The sequence below is a fragment of the Protopterus annectens genome, chromosome 11.part0 (assembly GCF_019279795.1).
Source record: "Protopterus annectens isolate FY-2018-M chromosome 11.part0, PAN1.0, whole genome shotgun sequence".
In the NCBI taxonomy this organism is placed as follows: Eukaryota; Metazoa; Chordata; order Ceratodontiformes; family Protopteridae; genus Protopterus; species Protopterus annectens.
The window spans coordinates 1,111,515,317-1,111,542,718 of record NC_056745.1 but is presented as its reverse complement, the minus strand read 5'-3'; the positions used below and the strand labels follow the sequence as shown (position 1 = coordinate 1,111,542,718).

The 27,402-nt window shown below is 42.9% G+C and overlaps 1 protein-coding gene across 1 annotated transcript in view; it reads right to left on the bottom strand.

Moving 5' to 3' along the window:
* The window catches only part of LOC122815717 (aldo-keto reductase family 1 member B1-like), a 333,761-nt gene that overhangs the window by 126,812 nt on the left and 179,547 nt on the right, over positions 1 to 27,402 (bottom strand). Inside the window, exons 7-8 of the mRNA XM_044088465.1 lie at positions 20,992 to 21,073; positions 3,647 to 3,730 (exon numbers count right to left, since the gene is read on the bottom strand). Of these exons, the coding sequence (XP_043944400.1) occupies positions 3,647 to 3,730; positions 20,992 to 21,073 (166 nt within the window). The remainder of the gene's footprint in view (positions 1 to 3,646; positions 3,731 to 20,991; positions 21,074 to 27,402) is intronic.

Here is a 27,402-nt window from a genome sequence, read left to right as displayed (position 1 = left end):
TATACGGATTATAAAACTGTCAAAGTCTTGCAGATGTCACTCCAAAATATCAGTGCAAGTTATATAAGCAGACATCTGCAATTCACTCATCACTGCAAGGACATACTCAGGAGCTTAGCTGACAATGTGTCTGAAAAACAGCAGCCTCTCTGCCAATATTACCAGTGAACAGCAATGAAGCTGTGGTAGAATGGAAGCCACTAAATGGCATCTAAGTTTTTTCACCAAACTAAGCCTCCTTCCTAAATGCCAGGCTTATTTCATAACAATCTATCATTAAACAGACCTTTAGGCAAGATCAAGCGATGAGTGGTCCTGACAAATGGCTGAAGTCACTAGTCTGACTCCTGAGGCATACAACTGAGACAAAGACCCCTGTCTATGAAATTTCGCTCCTGGGTAGAATTTAGTTATCCTAAACATTCATCAGAGCACCCACAATTATGAAATGTAAATACAGGACCTCACTAACTTCCTACTCATTAACCTTTTGGGATCATTAGCAAATCAAATAACTGGCAAAAGCATAAGAAAAATGGTTCCCTATTGAAGTGTTGGCACTTGAAATCACAAGTGCCGATGCAGCAAAAAAAAAAAATCCAGAAGAGTGAATCTTGAATATTTCTCTTCTCCTTTAGATTTCATTTTTGCAAGGGGGGGCAAGCCCCACTTCATTCCCTGATGGGGGGAGGCAAGCCCCTCACAATCCCCAGACTTGTATATACCATCTCCGAGATTACCATATCTCTAAGAAAAGGGAATATTTTGGGAACTGCCCATCTCCGACTTAATAAATGTAAGCCCGCTTTTATGGCCATTCAGTCTCTGTGTTTTAAGACTCACTCTAGTGGATCCTGACAAATTTAAAAAGTTCCAAGGAAAAGCAGCTGGATGATAACAGCATGAATATCTTAAGTATAAGATAGTCTGATTATTACAAAACCGGGTCTATATCACGTTGTCGAACTCTTAAAAGTTCGAATGTCATATGGTCGACACTATACGATCAAACATTTAAAAGTTCAAACATTTCAACGGAGATCTCCGTACAGTGCAGAATGGGAAGATTTCCCTTTTCTGCACTGTAGTGCGATGATGGAGTTGGTATATTTAAAGAATGGGGTGTGGGGGTGTGCAGGGGGCCTTGCCCCCTGCTTAAACCGTTCAGGTAGGTTTTTTCCTTTGGTTTATTTTTTTATTACATTTTCGAACTTTTAAAAGTTCGATCATATGGTGTTGATCATATGACGTTCGAACTTTTAAAAGTTTGATTATGTAATATAGGTGCACAAAACCAGTGTTGATACACAAATACAATTACTGGCAATGCACAGAACACAACAGTAATATAAATTTCCTTAATGAACAGTTACGGAAAACAATCAGACAACTATTGTATGATGTCTAATACATGCTAATACAACCGGATTAAAAAAAAAGTATAACTTCAGAAACAAAATGACAAAGTTTGAGGTGAAGCTGCATAAACTTCAGCAGACCATTTGAGAAGTTAATCAAAACAAGCAGGACTACAATGACGGCTTATCTTGTAGCTGCTCTATAAAGAAAAAGTAAAAGTATGCTGTATCTGTTTACCCTTGGAGCTTTTATCCCCGGGCCTCCGCTGAAAATGGACATGCATCCAGTCGGACTATCCTGGTCAACAAATGTAAAATAAAATAAAAATAAAATAAAAGCAAAATAGGACCATGAGTTTTCTTCTCTGGTGAAATCAAAAACAAAGCCAAGGACTGATAAAACCCCTTAACTGTTCATAATATTTAAACTGCAGTGTCACCAATTTTGTAACAGCTAGAGTAAGGCATCAAAAAAGAAAAGGTTTTGACATCATGGTTAAAGCCAGTAAAGGCCTCACCTCAAAATGGTAAAAATGTTCCCAGTATATAGCATGGGACGGTGCTTGATCAAAAGTACAAATGTCAAATAGTAAAGGTCAGAAGTAGCATGACACAACCTCAGTTAAGTTTATTCAGGAAAAGCTTAACAATGTCATATCAGACAACCATGTCATATCAGACAACCCCTGTATGAAATATCCAAAGAATAATTAACCATTTAACCTCCATTCTCTTTTGGCAGTAACCTGCCAGTGGCAGGCATCAGCCAAAAAGAAGACTACAAAGAAAACTGTCTTACTACAAAGTGGCGATAAAACAACAGTGGGAAAGCTAAGGGGCCACCCAGAAAACAAAGGACACACAACAGGAAAAAAAAAACAACACTGCTGGTGAACAACACTATACAGAATGCCACAAGTCGATAGAGCTGGGGGGAACCTAGGTTTGTTTATTTATTTTGCTTAACCCAAAAAAAGAAAAGACTTCTGTGAAGCAAGTTAATTCAAAACAATATTCTCCAAGAGGTCTCCAGAGCCAAGGGTTAGGCTACATGTAAAGGTGGACTCAGCCAAGATACCAGCAAGATAAAGTGCCCACATGACTACCTGAATGATGACCTCCTCAAAACAGCTCTCACCCCATCTCTGGCAAGCATTCCTAGTGGGCCGGGGAATGAATGGGCTCCTCTAATTAGGGGGAGGCTTGATGATCAGCAGGCACAGGGGAGAAAAGAACACATAAAAAATAATTGTGTTACCACTTAAGACACAAGTCCTGGGGGGGGGGTGATCAGTGTGTGGTCTTCAATGTATCTTTTTGCTGATTCATTATGAAAACACTAAAACAACACAACTTCATAAAGTTAGTACCAGGCTGGGAAATCTGATACAAAACATCAAGAAAACAATGGTTTATGACAGACCATCTGCCTAAATTATGGAACAAACTACCTTCCAGTATCACAATCCACATCTATGTCAGATTCTAGGATATTGTAAAATACAATTATGGGTGAAAGCACTTTTACTTAGTTCAAGGCCAAAGTCTTTGGCCCCCATGAATAATGATCATAATCATGAGGGTGAATAATATATATCACAAAAAATGCCTTACAGATTTAGGCAGATCAGCTGGGATTTTATGAACTTATAGAAAAATGCATGTTCTACTCCACCTTAAGGAACCCTCTCAAGCAGCTCATGAGCTATGCTGCACACAATGTCAGCTGCATGATGCAGAGTGGTAAAGCCTGACTGCCAGATAATCTGGGTTCAGTTAATGGGCCTCTGGCCTGGAGAAGTCAGTTGGGGGGGGGGGGGAGTGAAGCTAGTGGGCAGACATTGTTACCTTGCCTATTCAGTTTGCCACCAGCAAGTAAATTCTTGACAGCACACTCAAAATGTAGGTGATAGACTTAAAAGATAGTTGTTCACAAAGTGTATTTAGTGAGGTACAAGGGCTACTGTTGTGTTAAGAAGACACCAAGCTGTCAAAAGGGGGATTCTTACAGGAAAGGGGAAAAAGCCTACACCTATCACAGCTGCCTGTATGATACCCCATTCTATGATTTTCTCTCATCTGAGTACTACAGGGAATGAATACGCAATCAGAGCAATTTGGCTTGATGGTTGCCAGGCACGGGAAAGGGGGAGGTCACAGAAAAAAAGCAGCTGCACTCTTCTACAGGTCTGTGAAGGACTTCCAAAACAAACAAATAATGAAATGGCTTTATCACACAATTCACCTGACACTGTTTCTTATGGAAAGGATGTCAATTATAGTCTCACCTTAAAGTTCTCTTCAATGCGTGCAGGAGTAACAGACTTTGGTATTACAGCAAGATGTCTTTGCGTAGGAAAGCGGAGCAAAACCTGGAAGGGAAAATAAAAACATAAACGCTAAGCATGATCAAGACTTCCTACTTACCAACCTAATCATTCCTCATGCTGCTAACTCCTACCCCCAAATGTATCAGCAATACAGACGGGTTCCATACATGGAAACACACAGTCAAAAAAACATGGATTCCTACATTACCATTACCTGAATATTCTTTTTAACTGAATGTTAACTTTGCAGTAACTTGCATCTTTGCTACCTCACCCTTTCTGGAAATTATCACTTGAACATCAGGGAATGAAACGTCCATATTGTGTTAACAAGATTTAACTTTCACTTTCCTTCCATCTCTGTCAAAAAGTAAAGGATCTCCACCAGAAGGAGCAAGGAAGAACACAAATTAAAAAAAAAATCCATAAGATAACAAATGTAGATATCAGAGATTACAAAGAATAAGATATACATACAGTGCCTTTCCTTAGTGCTAGACCTGCTCCTTCAGTAGATTCTTATGCATTTACCAACCTCATATCAAGGCCTTCATAGCAAGTCAACCTACAGCACACTTCAGAACACCTAAGTTTTTTGTCTTTCTCTCTCATACTACAATGACGGTAATAAAACAGAAAATAAAAGACTGTAAAATATGCAACAATATATATTAAACAAGTAATTGAAGCTGCTACAGAAGTTGATAAATATTTTTAGCACAGAGCTAAATATGGCACTGAACATCCAGTATACAAAGCATGGAATGATTCTCCAGCATTTGACTTTTCGGGAACAAAATGAGACAGGTTGATGGTCTAATGGAAACCAAATTGCAACACCATTTTTGGTACAAATCCAGGCACATCATCCTTGCTAAGCTTGAGACAGGATATGCTACACCTTATAGCATGTGACTCAGAATAAGGCAACCCAATGTGACAGACAGCAAGGGGGCAGCCTTCTAGGCTAAGAATCTTACTCTGCACAACAGAAATGATTTAAATGTGTTAGTTTTTCCACTGCAAAGTTTGAATCCTACAGTGGACATGGAAATGTCCTCACTGACTCAAACTATCCAAAGAGTTTCCATTCTGTGCTGCTCTGAATACCAAAACTTTCAATTCAACTTTGAAAGATGAACCTATAAACCTGGACTCTAAAGATGCAGACAATAATTCCAAAACAAAGGTAAACAGAAGTGAGTCATTGCTTGTTTAGGTACCTGAGCACAGAAATGCTTCCATGCCATGTCCAGCATGACCAGTAGAGAAGGCTTTTATAATAGAAGTACCAGCATTAAAGCAAACTCAAAATGAATGTCATTTGCCATTAACACTGCAGGTTGACTCCATATCAAGTATGCAGAAGCAAAAGTCTCAAGATGCAAGGACAGAAAATCCTGCAGAACTCTGGTCATAGGAAGTTACCAGGCTACTGGCCCAGAGGCCCTTACAAGCCTAGCCAATAATTTAGCCCATGTTCTAACAAGTCAGCACTCTATGCCACTGTCCAGCAGGGACGCAGGTGGAATCCCAGGGGTGTATTTTCTGTTCCTAATCCAGATATCCAGGTTGCTCTTTAAGCCTTAATGAGGCACTCTACTTGACGTGGAGAGGGAGTCTATTCCACAAAAGGGGGAGGGAGTCTCTGGGACACAAATCTGTCCTGTCAAGTTCTATTGATGTCACTGACCAGGTTGAGGTTGTGTGTGCGGGTTACTTGAGTGGAGCTTGACTTGCAGATATGCAGCAGTCCCATCAGGGCGGGGTCTGAGATTGCTTTTTATGCCAGACAGAGGTCACCTCGGAGGAGTCTGTAGGAGACTGACTAGAGGAACAGGGCCTTTAGTCTATCTGTGTAAGGCAGATGTTTGAGGTCTTGGATTCTCCTGGTAAGGAACCTCTGTGGTCTCTCCAGTTGCTGTATGTGTTTTGTGAGGTACATGCCAAAAGGGGCACTGTACTCAATAATAGGTTGTATAAGGAAAGAATACAGGGATGTTATGACCGCCTTGTCCCTGGATGAGATACCCTTACTTATGAAGTGGGCCATGTAGAAAGCTTTCCGTACAATGGAGGCAATATGGTGGTCCAAAGACAGTTTACTATCAACCTGGGTGCCCAAATGCCTCACAAATGATTGCGTGCTTAAGACCTTATTATCAATGTGATAATTTATGGGGATGTCACTCTCCCCAAAGGGGATGATGATGCATTTTTTGGCATTCAGTTTGAGGTCATGTTTCTGGCACCAGTCATTTGTTTGGGTGAGACCCTCTTGGAGGATGCCTACAACTCAAGAGGAATTGATGATGGCACCCAGCTTGCAGTCATCTGCAGACTTGGTCAGCCGTATCCCACTGTTTTGGCCTACACCTCAGAAAAGTATATCCCAAATAGCAGAGGCCCCAAGACTGATTCCTGGGGTACACCACTTGTTACAGGTCTACTGTTTGAGGTGGCTTCCCCTATTTTGACAAGGTGGGTTCTATCAGTGAGCCAGCTTGCTACCTATCTAGTAACATATGCATTGATGCCTAGTTGAGAGAGTTTATCTATTACCTCAGTGGGGAACAGTATCAAAGGCTTTGGCCAGGTCAAGGTATGTGGTGTGCACCATCTTCCCTCATCCACAGCCTTGGTGACTGTCTCAAAGAAGTCGAACAAATTTAACAGGCACAACTTCCCCTTGACAAAACCAAACTGTGTGGGATCGAGTGTCTGGAAGTTGCCAATGTCCTTGTTAACGAGGTCCATGATAATCTACTCCATGGCCTTGCAGATCAGGCTAGTTAGGCTGATGGTTCTATAATTTCCTAGATCAGTGGACGCTCCACCTTTGTGCAGAGGGATGACAGTGGCTGTCCTTCACTCAGATGGAATGAAGCCAGTACTCAGGCTTTGGTTGAATAGGGTGCCTAATGGTGCTGCAAGTTCCTGCTTGAGTTCAAGTAGAATGCAGCCTGGGATGTTATCAGGTCCCACGGAGGCTGTATTTTATGTCTTTGAGAGGACAGTGATAACTTGCTCACTAGAGATAAGGGGGGGGCATGTACTGGGGATGGCCTGTTTTACTGATTGGGGGGACACAGGGGTGAAATGTTCACTGAACCTGTCTGCCAGCAGGTTGGCTATATCTACAGTGTTTGTGCATGTGGAGTCCTTGACCACCAGTTCTGAGCAGATCTGGGTGCTTCCCTTGAGGTTGCTGACATACGTGAAGAAGGCCTTATGATTGTCTTTAGTAGATGTGGCCAGTTTGGACTTTATGTTTACTTTGGAGGATTTTACTAGTGCTCTTATTTGCTTGTTCAGGCTAAGCATAGGTTGCTTCCAGTTAGACAACTGCTCCTTCTTGGACCTGGACAGCAATTATTTCCTTTTATTATAGGGTTTATTTATTGCAGATGTCCACCAGACAGGTTTACTCTTCCTTGAGGAGGAGGATTTCGTCCTGTCGGGTATTCATGATTTCATGCAGCTATATAACTGCTCATATAGTACTTTGGTGTAGGTTTGGGCATATGTGCCTGTTCCTGTGGAGGGGGATGTGAAGCTGTTGATGCCTTCCCTCAGGAGGCTGTAATGAGCTTTGGAGAATTTTTTTTGTTTGACCCTAGCTGGGTGGGGGGGGGGGGGCTGGGGAGATGGTGACTTTGAAAGTTACCACTCTGTGGTCGGATCTTACCAGGGATGATGACACTGTAAGGATGCTGCAGTGGTTACTCGTGTTGGTTAATACCAAGTCCAAGATATTTTCACCTCTTGTGGGGTGTCGACTAACTGACTGATCCAAGGCATTTGCATTGACGAAATCAAGGAATCTTTGGGCATTTGTGTTTTGGCATGAGTATTTCTTCCAATCTATGGTTGGATAGTTAAAATCGCTCAGGATCAGGGTAAAGTGTTGAATTTTGATAGATTCAAAGAGGTCCAGATAGGTGGAGTGGGCATCTTGAGTCAAACTTGGAGGCCTACAGCTAGCTATGATTTGAAAAAGGGTCTTGTCAATTCTTGAGAAAAAAAGGATCCACAGACTGGATAAACGCCTGGTTTACACCTCAAAGATAAAATAAATGAACTGACCATGGCTGAGTAGGTATCCAAGTTCCAAGAAAAGTAAAATTTTAATGAAAAGTACAAGAGTAAGCGATTTCGCGATTCAACAACTAATCGCTTCTTCAGACTCATTCACATACAACAAAACGATGAATTTAAATCAAAGCATATCCAATCTCTATGATTTCACTAATAATCCATTAAGACAAAATATATTATATTAAAACCTATTTAAAACATGCTTAAAATTCATACATCTAAAAATAGAAATGCATATTATGAATGAATAATACTTTATTTAGTGTTTTAATGGTCTTGATTTCAAGAAAGGTTTCAATGAAGCTGCACTATTAAGCCCTGGAAACTTGTCTGCTTGCAACTGCAGAATCCATTTCTGTTCTGTCTCTTCCACTTTATTTTTTATGTCCCCTCCTCTAATAGTTTTACCAATAATCGCTATTACCATAAAATTAAAAACATGCTGTATACTTTCAGTTTGTACATGTTTTGCCAGAGCACTAGTGTCTTTTTTGTTAGTTATATCTCTCAAATGCTCTAGCGCGTGTTCTTTAAGGCATCTATTAGTTTTGCCTATATAGAATGCAAATCATTTAGTACAAAAGCCAAGATAAACAAGGTGTTGTGTTTTACAATCTGCATAGAAATTAATCTCAATATTAAAATTTGAGGTGGGATGCAGGAAAACAGATTTATTATAGAGGTAATTGCAGGCCATGCAGTTTTTGCAGGGGAATGTCCCTATTCTTTGTGATGATATAGATTGTTTATAGGTTCATAGGTTCATTGGTTCATTAGAGAGAGAGGTTAGCCCTGGAATAGTTCCTAAAGGTTTTAGTTTTGTTGGATCCCTGGATTTAATTTTTATTTCAAGTAATACTGCCTTATGGCCGTATCTGACAACCAAAGACATTACCTTGGGTGAGGAACATCGGCACCCCATGTTCCTGAGTACAAAGTCAAGGATGTTTGTTCCCCCTGGTAAAACAATAGACCAACTGTTCCAGGATGTTGGTATTAACAATGTTTAGGAATTGCTGGGCTTGTCCATTAGAAGTGGTGTAGGATTCCCAATCTACAAATGGGCAGTTGAGATCCCTCATGAATATTATATTAGGTTAAACAGTGAGGGTCTCTAGTACATCAACATAGGGAGTATGGGTTTCCTGGGACATAGAGGGGACCTATATGTTACAAGGATATGGTATGACACCCTGTTTATGGTGACTTGCATATGTATGAGTTCTAGTGGGTCATACAGTCTGGATGAGAGGTTGTTTTTAATATGGACTGAGACTCCTCCACCTTTAGTTCCCTCCTGTGCAGTAGCTGGTCTAAAGGTCTAAAAGGCATTATAATCTTGTACTGCTGGGATACTCTCCACAACTTTAAACCATGCCTCCGTTATTACACAGATGTCAACACTCTCCAGGGAGAGGAAGGCTTGCACAGAGTGGAGTTTCTTGTTAAGACTTCTAGCACTGAGCAGTACCACCTTCAGATATTCCTTCAAAGGTTCAGTTAAGTCAGTAGCCATTGTCTAAAAAAGGCACTATGGGGATAGAAAAGGTCTTTGCCAATATCTGAAAGCCTAGAAGAGATAAATGCAGACCATCCCTGGCAAAGGAGTGTGGTATGTCAATCCTGCCCTCCCAGGCTGTCAAATACTGTACCCCCCTGGAGTGACACCAGAAGCTAAGCCAATTATTAAACTCAATCATTTTCTGTTGGCAACGTAGCATCATCCTTGGAGAAGGTAGTACGGTGCTCAGTGCTAGACTTAAACCTGCCTGAGACACAGTCAGCAAATTTGATCATGTCTTGCTTCATATAGTCAAGGGAGGTACGTCTCAGGTCATTAACACCTTAGTCTGGTGAGGGGACATCAGTGTGCCCCACTACTGAATACCGCAATGTTAATAAATATGGAATGGATGTAGTCTGTTTTTACCAACGTTTTGTCAATGAAATTGTTTTGGTTTGGACCAAAGGTGACAAGGAATTGGCCATTTTCCTTGAAGGGATAAATACTAGTAGTGCATTTTTAAAGTTCAGCATGAGCTATTCAGATGCTATGATTAATTTTTTTGATGTTGAGATCTGTAAAAACTCTGAAGGCAAATTCACTTCATGTCTATACAGAAAGGACTGTTATTGTCCCTCATATCTGTATAGGAATACTATGCATTCACAACACATATTTCAAAATGTCTTTAAAAGGTCAAGTAATGAGAATTTCTCGCCTTTCATGTGAAACCTCTGACTTTGAACAAAGTCTACATGGGCTGAAATTTGAATTTATGGATAGAAGCCACCACACGGTAGAACTAGACGAAGCCTGTAGGATTGTGAGGCTAGAGAGGTCAAGATGAGCTAAACCATATTTTTCTAGTAGATGTGAGTTACCTTTTCATAAGCAGCAAAGAGTTAACACTTTGTCTATGACTTTATCTTTTAGTCAAGATGTTCAAGAAATACAAAATATTATTTGACATAATTGGCACATCCTACAGGTAGATGAGGAAGTAGGCAGTATTGTGGGGTCACAACCCAGGTTTGCACATAGAAACAAAAAGACAAACAGCAGCTATGTTACCCCAAGCCTCAGACAGTGGTTCCTTTGAATCCCCCAGGAACTAGGAAATGTCAGAATTGTGCATTTTGCTCATTTATTGATGAGAATCTAACCTTTGACATCCAGACACAGGCTATATATGGTATGTTAAAGCCCATGCCATCTGCAATACAAAACACTTAGTTTACCTGGCACACTGTAAAACATGCCCAGTCTTCTATGTGAGGAAGACTAACAGGCGACTTAGGGAAAGAATCAGGGACCACAGTTATTGTACATGAAGAGGGTTAGAATATAGTGCATTGGCCAAACACACCAAACATGCAGGGGATGAACACACTTTTTTTTATTTTTAGTGCTTCAAATAATACAAGAGGACTGCAGGATGGGTGATATTATTAATCAAACTGAGATGCTGGAACTTAAATGGATTTTGAGGCTAGCTGCACATTTGGGACATGGGCTGAATGATTGTATTTCTTTGAAACCCATACTGAAATCTAGAAAACTAAAGAAATTAATTTTTTAGAGCACAAATTTTAAGTATGATATGCTCTTAGGTTTTTGTATTTGAAGCTTTTTGTATTTGAAGTTTTTATTGATGTTTTTATTTGCCTGTTTTGACTAAGCCTTGTGTTAAACCATTTCTCTTTAAAACGTTTGAATAGTTAAATGAATAATTGTTTGATCTGGGGTATGTATATATACTGGTGGGAGTTGTTTTTAGAAAATGTCTGAAGAAGCAATGACACTATTGTGAAAGCGCTTACAATAAACCTGTATTCTTTCTGAAAATTTGAGTTTGGAGTCTGCCTTGTTTCCACACAAGTTTATACTACTTTTGTTGTTCCTTACAAACACAAACATACATACACACACACACACACACACACACACACACACACACACACACACACACACACACACACACCTGGGAAAGGCTGGCACAGGTTTACTAGGTATGCCCCCTTTTGCCTAGACTACAATATAGTTATCACTGCCACCAGCCAACTCCTTTATCAGCTAGTTTAAGGCCCTTAACAAAGGGTATCTAATTTTACTGTGTAATATTAATATTAATACAAATGGTAAGGCTATTAGGAGTGGCCCACCCAGTGTCACCAAATAAACATGCAAGTACTCTCAAAACTTAAATATCTCTACACAGATCAGCCACAATGAAAGGTTTAAATAGATTTAATAAAAAGAAGTTATGTACTCACCATAATGTTCTGTGTTGTTGATTCTCATTTATCTTCAACCTGAGGGATCTAGATCTGACTCGGCCGCATACTTCAGCTTTGAATCCAAGCTCCAAGCTCCTCCCCTACCCATAATGCCCCTGTCTCCCTCCTCTCCTCTGATAGAGTTTGTTGCAGAAAACAGCACCATCCTGATGTAAAGGACTACGCCCATAACAAACTGGCATAACCACAAAAGGTCTAACAAGGGAAAAACAAGCCAAAGGAGGTGGAGCTAAGACTTTCCCATCTGGTCCATTATGCAGCCCACACAAGGCAGGGGGAAGGAGGGAGGGATGGTTGAAGACAAATGCAAATCAACAACACAGATGGAATGATATAGTGAGTACATAACTTCTTTATCTGATGTTGTTGTTCTCATTTGATCTTCAGCCTGAGAGACAGAGTCCCCAGCTACCAATAAAACCTGGGAGGTCCTCATGGAAGGATGTTCCGGAGCATGGCTATGCCAAAGGATGCCCTTCCCCTGGAAAGAAACTCCAATTTATAATGGGAGATAAATGTGTGTGGAGATGCCAAGGTAGCTGCAGAGCAGATATCATCTAAGGAGACCCTGGACCAAAAAGTGGCAGACTTCGTAACAGACCTGGTGGAATGCACCCGGACATGCCCTGAAGGTGATAACCCTTTGGCTCGATAGGCCAAGGAGATGCATGTAGAAATCCATTGAGAAATAGTAACTTTAGAAACTGGCTTACCAAGGAAAGGTTTAGAAAAAGATACAAAGAGTTCATCAGACTTACGAAAAGATTTTGTTCTATGCAAATAAAGGCGCAGTTGCCTGTGAACATCGAGCAAGTGCAACTTGTACTCTCCCTTATTCTGGAAATTTGGAAAGAAAACTGGCAAAGTGATGACCTGGTTAATATTAGACTCTGATGCCACCTTCAGTAGCTGGATTAGTCTACAGTGACATACTATCTTTATGGAATACCATATAAGGGGACGTGATAGACAAGGCCTGGATCTCAGAAACCCTCATGGCCAAGGCAATTCCAACTAAAAAAAACATCTTCCATGGCAAACTGCAAGTCAACTGTGGCCAATGGTTCAAAAGGAGGAGAAACCACAGCCTGGAGATCCCAAGGGGGCATTGAGTCCTTAAACAGGGGCCTGAGGAGGAAGGTACCTCTCAAAAAGGCCTTACAAAGCCTGGAAGAAGCCAAAGAAGCCAAATTCTTGCCTATGTGAAAGTTAGAAATTGCTGACAATTGTACCTTAACTGTAGGAAGCTAGTGCCATGATTAAAAATATCCACTAAAACCTCCAAAATGGTCAGAACTGGTGCAGTGAAAGGATGCAGGTTGTATTGAAAGGCCCAAATCAAGAAACGCTTCCATTTACTCGAATAAACCTTCCCTGTAGAGGATTTGTGAGCCACTACCAAGATCTTCTTGACAGAAGAAGTCAACCAGGGAGTCCTCACTATCATGGGAACTGGTGCAGCCAAGCTGTGAGCTTCAGGCTGACTAAGTCTGGGTAAGGGATCCCAGAGGGATATGTGATCAGATCCAGAATTATATCTAGTGTCCAAGGTGGACACACTGCATGAGACCACAGAGGGGAACCAAACTTGGTGAGGTAAGAAAGGGGCAATGAGGATCAGTGAGCTCCCTAGCCTTCAAGCTTTCTGAATGAACTTGGACATTAGAAGAAGCTGAGGGTATGCATACAGCAGAACGGGGGGCCAGGCATGAACTAGAGCATCTCTGGGGAACTCCCCCAGAGGGGGGTTCTGAGCAAAATACTCTCTGCATTTCATGTTGGAAGGAGAGGTGAAGAGATCACAGCAAGGCTGACCCCACTTTAGAAAGATCTGATCTGCTACTGAAGGATTCAGAGACCACTCGTAAGGCATCAGAATAGACCTGCTGAGACTGTCCGCTAGAAGGTTGGACCTCCCCAGAATGTGCGCTGCCACCAGAAAATGGCTGGTGGAGATCGCCCACTTCCACAATCTCATGGCTTCACAATAAAGAGGACAAGACCTGGTCCCGCTATTTGCTGATGTACCAGACTATTGACATATTGTTCATCTGTATGGCAACAGTCCCTGGAGGAAGATAGGCATGTAGCACGTGCAATGCCAGAAGCACCACCCTCATCTCCAAGACACTGATATGCAGATTGGTCTCCAGAGCAGACCATGTGCCTGGGACCATCCTTCCCATGTAATGCCCCCCCACCCGAGCAGGAAGGCATCCATGGTCGTGGGGGAGGGAAGAACAAATGAATGACCCTGAAGGAGGCCCAAGGATTGAAGCCATCAAAGAAGGGAGTCCTTGCAAGCACATGGCAGCCGAACAGGATGAGACAAGGGAAGGTCTACCAAGGAACACTGAATGGCTACGGTCCATTGAAGAACCCTCATATGAAGGCGTGCTGTCGGAATGAGAGTGATTGTGGCCACTATGGACCCCAATGCCCAAACAAATGAATCTGCTGGGGGAAGTTTGGCTTGAAAGATTTAACTCACATGATGTCAGAGCGATAGTAGTTTGTCGGGTGGTAGAAACACCTTGCCCTGGATAGTGTCTATTTGGGCTCCTATGAAGTTGAGAACCTGTATAGGTGCCAGCTGAGATTTGCTGAGGTTTATGGTTATGCCCAGGTATTGGGCAGTCTGGAGAAGAAGATCTCTGGCTTGAATTATTTGATGCCTGGAGGGAGCAGAAAGCAGCCAATCGTCCAGGTAGGGGAAGACCTGAAACCCCTGCAGCCACAGGTGAGCTGCCACTATTGCCATCACTTTGGTGAACACTCGGGGGTGGTGGTGAGTCCAAAGGAGAGTGCTCTGAACTGAAAATGACTGGCTCCCAGCCAGAAGTGGACCTGTTCATCTTGATATGATAGTATGCATCCGATCCCCTTCAAAACATCTAAAGTTCATAACACTGAATCTCAAAACATCGAGACCATAACATCTAAAACCCATAATGTCTAAAACTCATAACATTGAATTTCATAACATTGAAACTTTGCATCACAACTTCAAAACCTACAAATCACATGTAAATAACATCCTCTCCACCTAAAACACCACCAAAGTAGTAAACACACTTTGCACTACGTTTCTGCAGGGGAGTCAAGCCTCCACCCCCCACACCCCCTGTAAATTAAATATACCAACTCTGAGATCACACTACAGTGGTATAGGCTTGACCCCCTGCAGAAACATAGTACAAAGTGTGTTTATACTTTGGTGTTGCTTTAGGTGGAGGGGATGTTATTTACATGTGATTTGTAAGTTTTGAAGTTGTGATGCAAAGTTCTAATGTTATGAAATTCAATGTTATGAGTTTTAGACGTTATGGGTTTTAGATGTTATGGTCTCAATGTTCTGAGCTTAGATGTTATGACCAGTTGATGTTTTGAAGGGGATCCGTACACATACTGAAGGTCCACCAAGCACATCCAGTCATTTATCTGCATGAAGGGCAGAATGAACTGAAGGGTGACCATCCGGAATTTCATCTTGGCAACTGATAGGTTCAGGGTTGAAAGATCCAGAATGGGTCTTAAGTCCTCCATTTTCTTTGGCACTAAAAAGAACCTGGAATAAATGCCTAATCCATATTGGTCTGGGGGATGGGCTGGATGACTCATTTTTCGAGCAGCCTGGAAACTTCTATGGCTGCCTGATCCCGTTTCTTGTGTGGAACGTCCGGGAGGTGTTTGGGAGGGATTGGGGGCCAAAGAAAGGAGAGCAAGTATCCTCTGAATATTATATGCAAAACCCAACGATCATTTGTTACTGACTCCCAGGCTGTTGGGTGCAGAGATAGGTGTCTCCGACTGTCTCCGGAGACAAGCAGTCAGGCAACCTTTCAGTGCTGCTGCGAGGGTCTGTCTGGGACTGGATCCCAAGACCCCTGGTTCCTCAGGCCCCCCTCTGCCCCGGGGGTGTCATCTGTTGTATCCCCCTCTACCTCTGGGGGAAGAAGAATCCTGAGCATCATAGGATGAACCTTGAGATTTCCGGAGCCATATCTTCATCCCACACTGATTCCCAGAGAAGGATCGTTGTGGGGTGGAGAAGCTGATCCTGACAGCAAGTCTTCCTGTCCTTCTTACTCTGGACTAAGGCGTCACAAACAGTCTTACCAAAAAGAGTGGAACCATCATAGGGGGTGTTCATGAATGACGCTTTGAAGTGCTCTGAGAAAGCACAAAGCCAGAACCAGGTGTGATGCCTGATGGCTACACCTGTCCCGGCAGCCCTAGAGGCACCTTCCATAGCATGTGACTGGAGCCTCATGGAAGTATTCGATATTGAGGTAAGGGTGGCCATACAGGAGGAGAACAACCTTTTTCTCCTCTGCAGACATAAACCCTGGGGAAGACTCAGTAACCTCTTTGACCGGGTCCCTCTGCAGTCTGATAACATGTGCCAAGTAGTTCAGTGCATGTAGGGCAAACATAGCTGAAGCATAAGCCTGCTTCCTGAAATGGTCCATAGCCCAAGACTCCCTGTCTGGAGGATGGACAGTAGAGCTCTCCTGAGTAAGCTCTTTCTTGGTGGCTGCTGCAACCATCATGGCATCGACTGGGGATCCCTTTGACAAATTCTGCCTATCTGAGGGAGCACCAAGTACTTTGTCTGGATGCTTGGGGATAGGCTCAACCGTATCGGGTTGCTTCCATGCCCTAGATGAAATTAGATTAACAACGGGATCCACGGAAAGGGATACCCAGGAGGTAGAGGGTCTTATGCCAAATGCCTCCAGGAATACAGACTCATCTGGGTTGAGCTTGTGGGTAGACCACCCACCGCACTGACGCAGGATTTCCATGATGTCTCCAAAAGAGACATCCTCCGGGGGTGATCGGAGAGAACCCTCCCCTTCCTCTAAGTCAGTATCTTCTGTGAGGGACTCCGGCAAGGAAACATGCGTTTCCAAGGGGGGTCCTTATCGGGAAATTTCCAGGAGGACTTGGAAACCTCGCGGGGGGTCCCTGGGGGAACCTCCTGCAGTGAAGTGGCAACAGGCTGTCCCTCGGGGGCAGGATTGCAGACTCAGGCCCAGAAAAAGAGGGAGTCAGGATGGAATACAAGGATGACAGTGTCAGGGGTCTCGAAGGAGCTGACAGAACCCTCTCCACCCCATTGAAGGCAGAAGGCTAACAAACCCCCAAAGGAGGGATGGCCAGGACCAGATCTGCTGCCCCCTGCGCTGATGGGGGAGCCAGAGCCAAGCCTTCTGTGCCAAAATTCCAAGAGAAAGGATCAACTCCAAAAACCTCAAAGTTGATGCCGTCCCTGGAAATGACGCCGAGGCTACGGCTCTGACAGTCGATCGACTCCAACAGCATCAGAGCTGAACCACTCAGGACAATGGTCGATGTTGAGGTACCTAGAACAACCAGTGCCAACCCCTTGATACCGGGAAACCTTGGACCCGATGACTCCAAAACCGGACATCGGCTTGGAGTAGGAGCAATGGGGAGAAAAATGGATTGCATGCTACAAGCCCTGGAGGGGGAAGGAGCAGGCAAGACTCCCAACTGAATCTGGACCCAAATAAACTTCAGCATCATCCTGTCCACCTCTGCTTCTGATAGGCTCCGAGATGACCAGATGGAAGAGGCCACAGACCTGGGCCTGGAGTGGCACCAACAGGAGGCAGATAGAGGGGGGTAGCCTGGGAAGACTTCGGCTCTGGCAAAAAGCGAGGTGACCAGAGCCGAGGAGAGCCCTGGGTCAGATTTGACGAGGGGCTCGACTGAGGAAGAGCAGTCAGGGGACTGCTTCCTAGGCAGTTTCCCTTTATGCTTTGGAGCGGGCCTTCTCCCTATCGCCGGACTTCTTGGTGGGATGTTGAGTCCCAGAAGCTGGGGTGGAGGAAGAAAAAGAGGCCTCGGAAGGCAGAAGACCCTTAAAGATCAACTTGTTCCTCCTGTTGATCAAAGCACAGGGACTGAAGCCCACGCAGATCGAGCAGGAGGAGTCCAAGTGAGATACACCCAGGTAGACAAGGCACAGAGTGTGGTCATCAGAAGGGGGAAATTTATGGCCACAGTCTGCACATTTCCTGAAGCCCGGCTTGGGGAGTTCGGCCATGGCAACAGGAGCACAAATCACACTCACTCAACACAAGACAAGAATGGAGAAAGATGGAAGAGAGTTTTTTTGTAAACAGACACTGAGTGCACAGGGATAGGGTGGAGGTCTTGAGATCCCAGCTGCCTTTGCACTGCTGATCCCAGTATAGTGCTGCACTGTCATATCATATGCCTACAATCCTAGGCTCCACCATAGTAATTTGGTATTTTGCTGGATGGCTCCCAGCAGCCATAGATTACCCTCAGACTCCTCCTGCCTCCTACTGCAAATACTTAGCACCAGGTCCTCCCTATCATGGTAGGTTTCATGGTGTTAACATGGTACAATTTGTACCCCTGCCTCCTGCTGAGCAGTTCTACCATGTAGTTAACATCATCTGACCTTCCTTACCACTATGAAGGGTCCCCTCCCAAGGTGCCAGCAACTTGTTGTGTCTGACACGAATGAGAACCATAACCTGCTGCCCCATAGCATACTCTCTAGCTCAACCATTCATGTCATACCAACCTTTTTCTGCTGTTTGGCTTCTGTCAGGTTCTCCTGAGCCAAGTCCATGAGTTCCCTGAGCCTTGTCCTGAGGTTTAGGACATATGCCACAAAAGACTCCTTGTAGGATTTACACTCACCTTCCCATTCATCACAAATCAAATCTAGAGGTCCCCTCACTCTATGCCCATACAACAACTTAAAGGGTGAAAAACTTGTGGATTCCTGGGGCACCTCTCTGTAAGAGAGCAACAGATGGGGCAAATATTTGTCTCACTCCCTCATAAACTAGTCTGCAAATGCCCGTAGGATGGTCTTTAGTGTACAGTTTAACCTCTCCACAAGAACATTAGTCTAGGGGTGGTATGGGGTGGTCTTTAGGTGCTTCACCCCACAGCACTCTCACAGACAAGCTAACAGGTCTGACATGAAATTGGCAACTTTGTCAGTCAGTATTTCTTTTGGGAAACCTACCCTGCTGAAAATCTCTAACAAAGTATTTGCCACCTTTTTCGCCTCAATGGAGGACAGGGCCACTGCCTCAATATATCTGGTAGCATTATCTACTACCACTAGGATATACTTCTTCCCTGTGGAACTTGGGGAACTCAAAAGCCCCAAAATATCCATAGCTACCCTCTGAAATGGCTCCTCAAACACAGGCAAAGGCATCAAAGGAGCTTTGACCTTGTCTCCTGCCTTGCTTACTTTTTGTCACTGTTCACAGGTCCTGCAGTACCATGTTACAGCCCTGGAAATTACAGGCCAATAAAAGCTCTGTGTATCACATCTCTTGGTACGCTTTATGCCCATATGACCTGCAAAGGGAATGTCATTGACTATGGCTAGAAGTGCAAGACAGTGGGTTCTGGCCACTACCAATTGCTGTATTACCTCACCCTCTAGTCTCTCCCTCAGGGGTCCATTGTCTATACAGTAACTCTTTGTGCCAGTATACAGATTCGTCCTTTCCTTGAGAATCACGTGCCCCCTGGCTACCTCCCTCAAGCCTTGTAATATAGGGTCTGAGAGCTGAACCTGTCTCAACTCTCTCTCTTTGTAACCCTTCACAGTTCCCCTTCCACAGGAAGTCTGGTATCCTCTGACAGAGGTACCTAACTGTCACCCTGGGTACTACTACTCACCTTGCCCTCGTGACCAAACCACACCAACCGTGGGTAAATCCAGCATTACCCACACCCAGGCATGGGTTATTGCTATATTACACCATTTGTTAATGTCTCAGTAAATTCAAAGGAAATGCACTGATTTGTTTACTTTCAGTGTTGTAACATTACAGGAGACACACTTTCATATTAATTTCTCTGTAACTACAAACCAAAAAAATACCCAGTATTTCTTTAACTAGTGCACTACAGTAATGCTCAGTCTACATTTTTTTCCTAATAAACAGAAGTGCTTTTAGAGACATTCAATGCAAATAGAACTCCAGAAAGGCTTTTACCTAATTTTGAGGTGTAGGTAATACAAACCAAACTGAAATTTGCCCAAATGGCTTAAAGGAGATAGAAAGTACTGTGTTCTGACAGGCATTATACATGTCAGCACTAGCGAAGGTAACAAAATGCTATACAAAAACAAAGATACAAGAATATTATAGAAAGTACTGTGTTCTGACAGGAATTATACACATCAACACTACTGAAGATAACAAAATGCTATACAAAAACAAAGATACAAGAATATTATAGAAAAGTACTGTGTTCTGACAGGAATTATACACATCAACACTACTGAAGATAACAAAATGCTATACAAAACAAAGATACAAGAATATTATAGAAAAGTACTGTGTTCTGACAGGAATTATACACATCAACACTACTGAAGATAACAAAATGCTATACAAAAACAAAGATACAAGAATATTATAGAAAGTACTGTGTTCTGACAGGAATTATACACATCAACACTACTGAAGATAACAAAATGCTATACAAAAACAAAGATACAAGAATATTATAGAAAAGTACTGTGTTCTGACAGGAATTATACACATCAACACTACTGAAGATAACAAAATGCTATACAAAAACAAAGATACAAGAATATTATAGAAAAGTACTGTGTTCTGACAGGAATTATACACATCAACACTACTGAAGATAACAAAATGCTATACAAAACAAAGATACAAGAATATTATAGAAAAGTACTGTGTTCTGACAGGAATTATACACATCAACACTACTGAAGATAACAAAATGCTATACAAAAACAAAGATACAAGAATATTATAGAAAAGTACTGTGTTCTGACAGGAATTATACACATCAACACTACTGAAGATAACAAAATGCTATACAAAAACAAAGATACAAGAATATTATAGAAAGTACTGTGTTCTGACAGGAATTATACACATCAACACTACTGAAGATAACAAAATGCTATACAAAAACAAAGATACAAGAATATTATAGAAACGTACTGTGTTCTGACAGGAATTATACACATCAACACTACTGAAGATAACAAAATGCTATACAAAAACAAAGATACAAGAATATTATAGAAAAGTACTGTGTTCTGACAGGAATTATACACATCAACACTTCTGAAGATAACAAAATGCTATACAAAAACAAAGATTCAAGAATATTATAGAAAAGTACTGTGTTCTGACAGGAATTATGCACATCAACACTTCTGACAGGAATTGCACATCAGCACTTCTGAAAATAATGAAGCAGTGCATCCAAACAAAGGCACACGACATTATAGCCATGGAAGTATGTAATAAATGAGATAATGCCCTTCCACAAAACACACACATACAACACTGTCAAAAAGCATAGAAAGACATTTTCTAAAGTACCTGAGCAGGAGTTTTTTTGCGCTTTTCTGCAATGACTTTAACTCTGGGGTCGTCCAGAAGTGAAGGCTCATCTGGTTTTGCCCTGTAAGAAAACAAGATTAAATGTGCCATCTCACAACATGTACAACTGTGAAGTACAGGAACATTTTCTACCCTTCCCACTTGGATCTTATTTTCTTATACTTCAGAATGTAACAAACATACTGTAGAATTCACCGTTTCAGTATTTGGACTTCAATCACATTTTTCTCATTTGAAACGTTGAGTTCTTTTTCGATAGGGTTGATAAAAATACTGAGAAGTCATGAAGTCAATACCACCAACATAAAAATTTCAACAAAATTTCAACAAAACGCAAATTAAACGTCATGCTGCTAAACGCTAGGAGTCTAAACATGAAAGTGCACTCCAGCATTCTTAACCCTGGAAGATGCTGACATTTGTGCAGTAACAGAAACCTGGTTCAAAGCTGCAGAGAGAACCCTAGCCTTACCCGGTTACTCATCCTATCATACAGCCAGACCAGAAACTGTGGGTAGCAAAGCCAAGGGAGGTGGAGTTTCAATATATATTAAAGACACACATACCTCCAGGCTGGTCAAACAGTATGACACAGAAGACACTCCAGGTGCAGTTAACCGTTGACAAGATCCCTATTCAAGTTTTAGCTAGCTACAGGCCCCCATATTTGACTCAAGATGCCCACTCTACCTATCTGGACCTCTTCAAATCTATCAAGATTCAACCCTTTACCCTGATCATGGGTGACTTTAATTACCCAACCATAGGAAGAAGCTATTGCAGAAAAGAGGAAAATCCCAGGATGCAAAAAAGTCCCTTACCAGCCTCAGTAAGAAGCTAAGATCCCTCATAAAATCCTCCAAAGCTGGTTACGAAAGTAAAATTGCCAAAGATTCCAAAGACAACCACAAGGCATTCTATAGCTATGTCAAGAATCTAAATGGCAATGCTCAGATCTGCTCTGAGCTACAACAGAATGGCATTAAATATACTGATCCTACGGATATTGCCAATATCCTTGCAAATCGATTCGGCGCAAACTTCACTCCCCTCTCACCCCCTAAAGGGCTCATCTCAATACCGAAAGATTGCCAAATTCTGGTAACGGCCACACAGGTAAAAAACACACTCTCCAAAGCTACGAATACAGCTTCCATGAGACCAGACGACATCCCAGGCTGTGTACTACATGTACTACAAAATGAACTGGCACCTCACCTAAGTGTCATGTTTAATCATAGCCTCACCACAGGCTTCATGCCCAATGAGTGGCGCACAGCTACAGTTATCCCACTCCACAACAGAGGATCCACCTTGAATCCTGGGAACTACATCAGTCTGATGAGCCTGATCTGCAAGGCCATGGAACGTATTATCATGGAACTTATAAACAAAGACATTGGCAACCTTTAAACACTGGACCCCACACAGTTTGGGTTCGTGAAGGGCTGATCTTGTCTCCTGAACCTGACTGACTTCTTCGAATCAGTCTCCACAGCCGTGGACAAGGGTAAGGTGGTCCACACAGCCTATCTGGACCTCGCCAAGGCCTTCAACACCATCCCCCATTCTGGAATCATAGATAAACTTACTAAACTGGGCATTGATCCCTACATCACTTGATGGGTTGCCAACTGGCTTACTGACAAAACCCATACTTTAAAAGTAGCCGACTCCAAATCCAGCTCCAGACAAGTGACAAGTGGAGTACCTCAGGGTTCAATCCTGGGACCTCTCTTGTTTGGCATCTAATTCTCTGAAGTACAGGCCAACACTAAGGGCCTCTGGCTAACAAAGTTCGCAGATGACTGCAAACTGGGAGCCATTATTGAATCCCCAGATGATGTGGACATTCTACAAAAGGGCCTTACAGAAACAGATGCTTGGTGCCAGAGCCATGGGCTCAAGCTCAATGCCAAGAAATGTATAGTTATCCCCTTTGGGAAAAAACATGTACCCGTGAATTATCACATAGGTGGCAGTACACTAAACACCAAAAGTGTTTAAGAGACTTAGGGACACAGGTGGACAATGATCTCAACTTCGATAACCACATTGCCACAACAGTCAGGAAATCCTTCTATGTGGCACACCTCATCACTAAGGGCTTTTCATCCAGAAAAAAGGAGGTCATTGTACCACTGTACTCATCCCTCATTAGACCCATTATAGAATACAATGCCCCATTTGGTATGTACCTCTCAAGACATCTGCAACAACTGAAAAGGTTGAAGAAATACCTCACTAAAAGAATCACAGGCCTAAAGCAGATGTCCTATGCTTACTGTCTGAAAAAACTTCACCTATACTCTGTCGCATATCGTCTACTCAGAGGTGATCTCTACTTAACATACAATGCCATGTCAAACCCAGAGCTGTTGGGCATGCCACACTTAAAGAAATCCCAATCCTTTAGAGACACACGCTCCAGGGATCTAAACCTTGTCATCACAATGAACAAAACATGCTGGAAGGATAGGTTCCTGACCCAGAGACTCCCCAGACTCTGGAATAGGCTGCCCATACATGTCAAGCAGAATGCCTTTTTGGCCATCTTCAAAAGGAATCTTGATGATTGGATGGGAGATAGGAAATTCACCCCGGGGATCACGTCATTCACCCTGCTAGACAGGGGTCCAGGTAAGTAAATAATGTGGGAAGAAACAGCCAGGGAATTGTTATGGCTAGGCTTGTATAGGCCCTAGGGCCGATAGCCTAGTACCAACCTATAAACCTATGATGGAAAAACTACTCATGCCAGAACACAGATGCCCAGAGATTCCTCAATTTTATCAATACAAATGCCTTGGTACAGCTAGTCAATATCCCCACAAGAGGTGATAATATCTTGGACTTGATATTAACCAACATGAGTAACCACTGCAGCACCCCTACAGTATCATCCTCCTTGGTAAGATCCGACCATAAAGCAGTCACTTTCAAAGTCACCATCTCCCCTGACCCCCCTCTAGCTAGGGTCAAACAAAAAAAAAACTTCTCCAAAGCTGGTTACAACCTCCTGAAGAATAGTATAAACAGCTTTACAGCCCCCTCCCCCACTGTAGGAACTGGCACCACTGTCCAAATCTACACCAAAGTACTATATGATCATTTATATAGATGCATGGAATCAGGAATACCCGATAGGACAAAATCATCCTCTGCAAGAAAGAGTAAACCTTTCTGGTGGACATCCACAATAAATAAACTATATAACAAAAGGAACAAATTGCTGTCCAGAACCAATCAGGAGCAGGTGCCCAATTGGAAGCAATCTCTCCTTACCCTGAACAAGCAAGTAAGAGCACTACTGAAATCCTCTAAAGCCAAAGTTGAGTCCAAATTGGCCACATCTACTAGAGATAATCATAAGACCTTCTTCACATATGTCCACAATCTCAAAGGAAGAACCCAGATCTGTTCAGAACTGGTGGTCAAGGACACCACATACACAAATGCTGTAGATATAGCCAATCTACTGGCTGACAGATTCAGCAAAAACTTCTCTCCTCTGCCCCCCCCCCCTTAGTAAATTAGGACATCCCCAGTACCTTCCCCCCCTCACCTCCAAGGAACAGGTCATCACTGCCCTCTCAAAGGCAAAAAATACAGTCTCCATGGGACCCGATAACATCCCAGGCTGCATCCTACATGAACTCAGGCATGAACTTGCAGCACCATTAGGCGCCCTATTCAACCAAAGCCTGAGTACTGGCTTTGTCCCAGCCGAGTGGAGGGCAGCCACCATCATCCCTTTACACAAAGGTGGAGTGTCCACTGATCTGGGAAATTATAGATCAATCAGCCTAACTATCCTGATCTGCAAGGCCATGGAATGGATTTTCATGGACCTCATCAACAGGGACATTGGCAACCTCCAAACACTCGACCCCACACAGTTTGGCTTTGTCAAGGGGAGGTCATGTCTGTTAAATCTAATCGACTTCTTTGAGACAGTCACCAAAGCCATAGATGAGGGGAAGACTGTGCACACCACCTACCTTGACCTGGCCAAAGCCTTCGACACTATTCCCCACTCGGGCATAGTAGATGAACTATCTCAGCTAGACATGAATCCATATGTTACCAGATGGGTAACAAACTGGCTCACTGATAAAACCCACCTAATCAAAATAGGGGAAGCCACCTCAAGCAGTAGACCCGTAATACGCAGCATACCCCAGGGATTGGTCTTGGGGCTTCTGTTATTTGGGATATATTCTCTGAGGTGCAGGTCAAAACCAGTGGGCTATGGCTGACCAGGTTTACAGATGACTGCAAGCTGGGCGCAGTCATCAATTCCCCAAGTGATGTGGATGTTCTCCAAGAGGGTGCCAGAAACATGGCCTCAAGCTAAATGCCAAAAAATGCACCATCATCCCTTTTGAGGAGAGTGACGTCCCCACATATTATCACATTAATAGCATCCTAAGTACACAGTCAGTAGTAAGGGATTTGGGCACCGAGGTTGATAGCAACCTGACTTTTGACCAACATGTTGCTTCCTCTGTACGGAAAACCTTTTACATGGCCCACCTCATAAGTAAGGGCATCTCATCCAGGGACAAATAGCTCATAACATCCATGTATTCTTCCCTTCTAAGACCCATTACTGAGTACAATGCCCCTTTCGGCATGTACCTCACAAAGCACATGCAGCAGCTGGAGAGACCACAGAGGTTCCTCACCAGGAGAATCCAGGGCCTCAAACATCTACCCTATACAGATAGGCTAAAAGCCCTGTCCCTCAGTTTCATACAGACTCCACAGAGGTGACCTCTGTTTGGCATACAAAGCAATCTCAGACCCCACCTTGATGGGACTGTTGCACATCCGCAAGTCAAGCTTCACTCGAGCAACCCGTATGCGTGACCTCAACCTGGTCTGTGATATCAACAGGACTTGTTGGCGGGAAAGATTTGTGTCCCAGCGACTCCCCCATCTGTGGAATAGACTCCCTCTCCATGTCAAGTACAGTACCTCATTATCCCTTTTTAGGCACAACCTGGATAACTGGATGGGAAACAGAAAATACAACCCTGGAATTCAACCTGTGTCCCTGCTGGACAGGGGCTTTGGGTGCTGACTTGTCTAAACATGGGCTAAACTCTCAACTAGGCTTATAAGAGCCTCAGGACCAATAGCCTACTAACCTCCCATGTTCCTATGAAAATGCACAAGGGGTCTATATTATATCAGCGAACGCTTAAAAAAGCGAACGCTGATTGATCGACCTAATTTAAGTGAAAGCTTACAATCTCGAGCTGTCAGATCAGCAACTTTTTTCCCAGGGAAAAAAATCGCTGATCCAAAACAGATACACACAACACAAGTACACCAAACAAACAGAAATCCACACACATACACCTAAAATCCGATAGCTAACCCTACACTAAACTATGCACACACCACTAACTACCCACTTACCTTAACCCAAACCCTAACCCAAAGGTCCGTCACTATCGCACACTCACCCGCTCCCTAACCCTAACTCACTTAAATCCACCCTAACCCTCATGTCCACTCAATCGCACACACACCTAACCCGAGCCCTAACCCTAACTCACCTAAATCACCCTAACACTCACATCCACACAATCGCACACTTACCTGAATCCGACTGGTAACTTTCCACCATAACACTGAAAATACCGAAGCAACAGAAACGGACAACCAAATTCTTTCCCTAGGAAAAAATTTGAGTTTCTACTGCTTCGATATTTTCCACTTTCGAACAATTAACGTCAATCAATCAGCGTTCGCTGATCTAATATAGACCCCTGCACAAGGTATACTAGTTTGCACCCATTGATTTTCCTTTACTAATGCCCTGACTTTTTCATGGCATTCCTGTACACCCCAACCTCAAAATGCAATCAATAAGTAAAACGGGAGCCCATGAAGGAGATGGGTGTAAAACTTCCAGTGTTTGTTGCAAGCAACAAACACACACAAATCTCTATCTCTTCTAGAGTTTCCACAACTTTAAAAACGTTTTTTAAACTGATAAACTGTTAAAATATCATTTTTCCCAATGGCCAGTTTATTTCCTGTGCAGTTCCTTTCAGTGAAGCAACTTTTTGGAAAGTTTAACTTCAGACAGTAAAAGACCATGACTGACTTTCCGAAAATTCAATGTTTTCTATGGATATTGTGGTATAATGGGGGTTGTAGAACCTTTTCCTCACTACAGTGCAATCTTGGACTGGTTCATATAATTTGCAGGGGTATGGAGGTGCAAGAGGGCTTGCCCCTGGGAAAAAGAAACAGATTTTTTTTTCTAACTTTCTGATATCAAAGAATGTTGATCTTGTGGTATCAACCATATGCAGTTTGACATTCAGTAAAGTCAATGTCATAATATGGACCCATTTCCCTGTGATGCTTGTT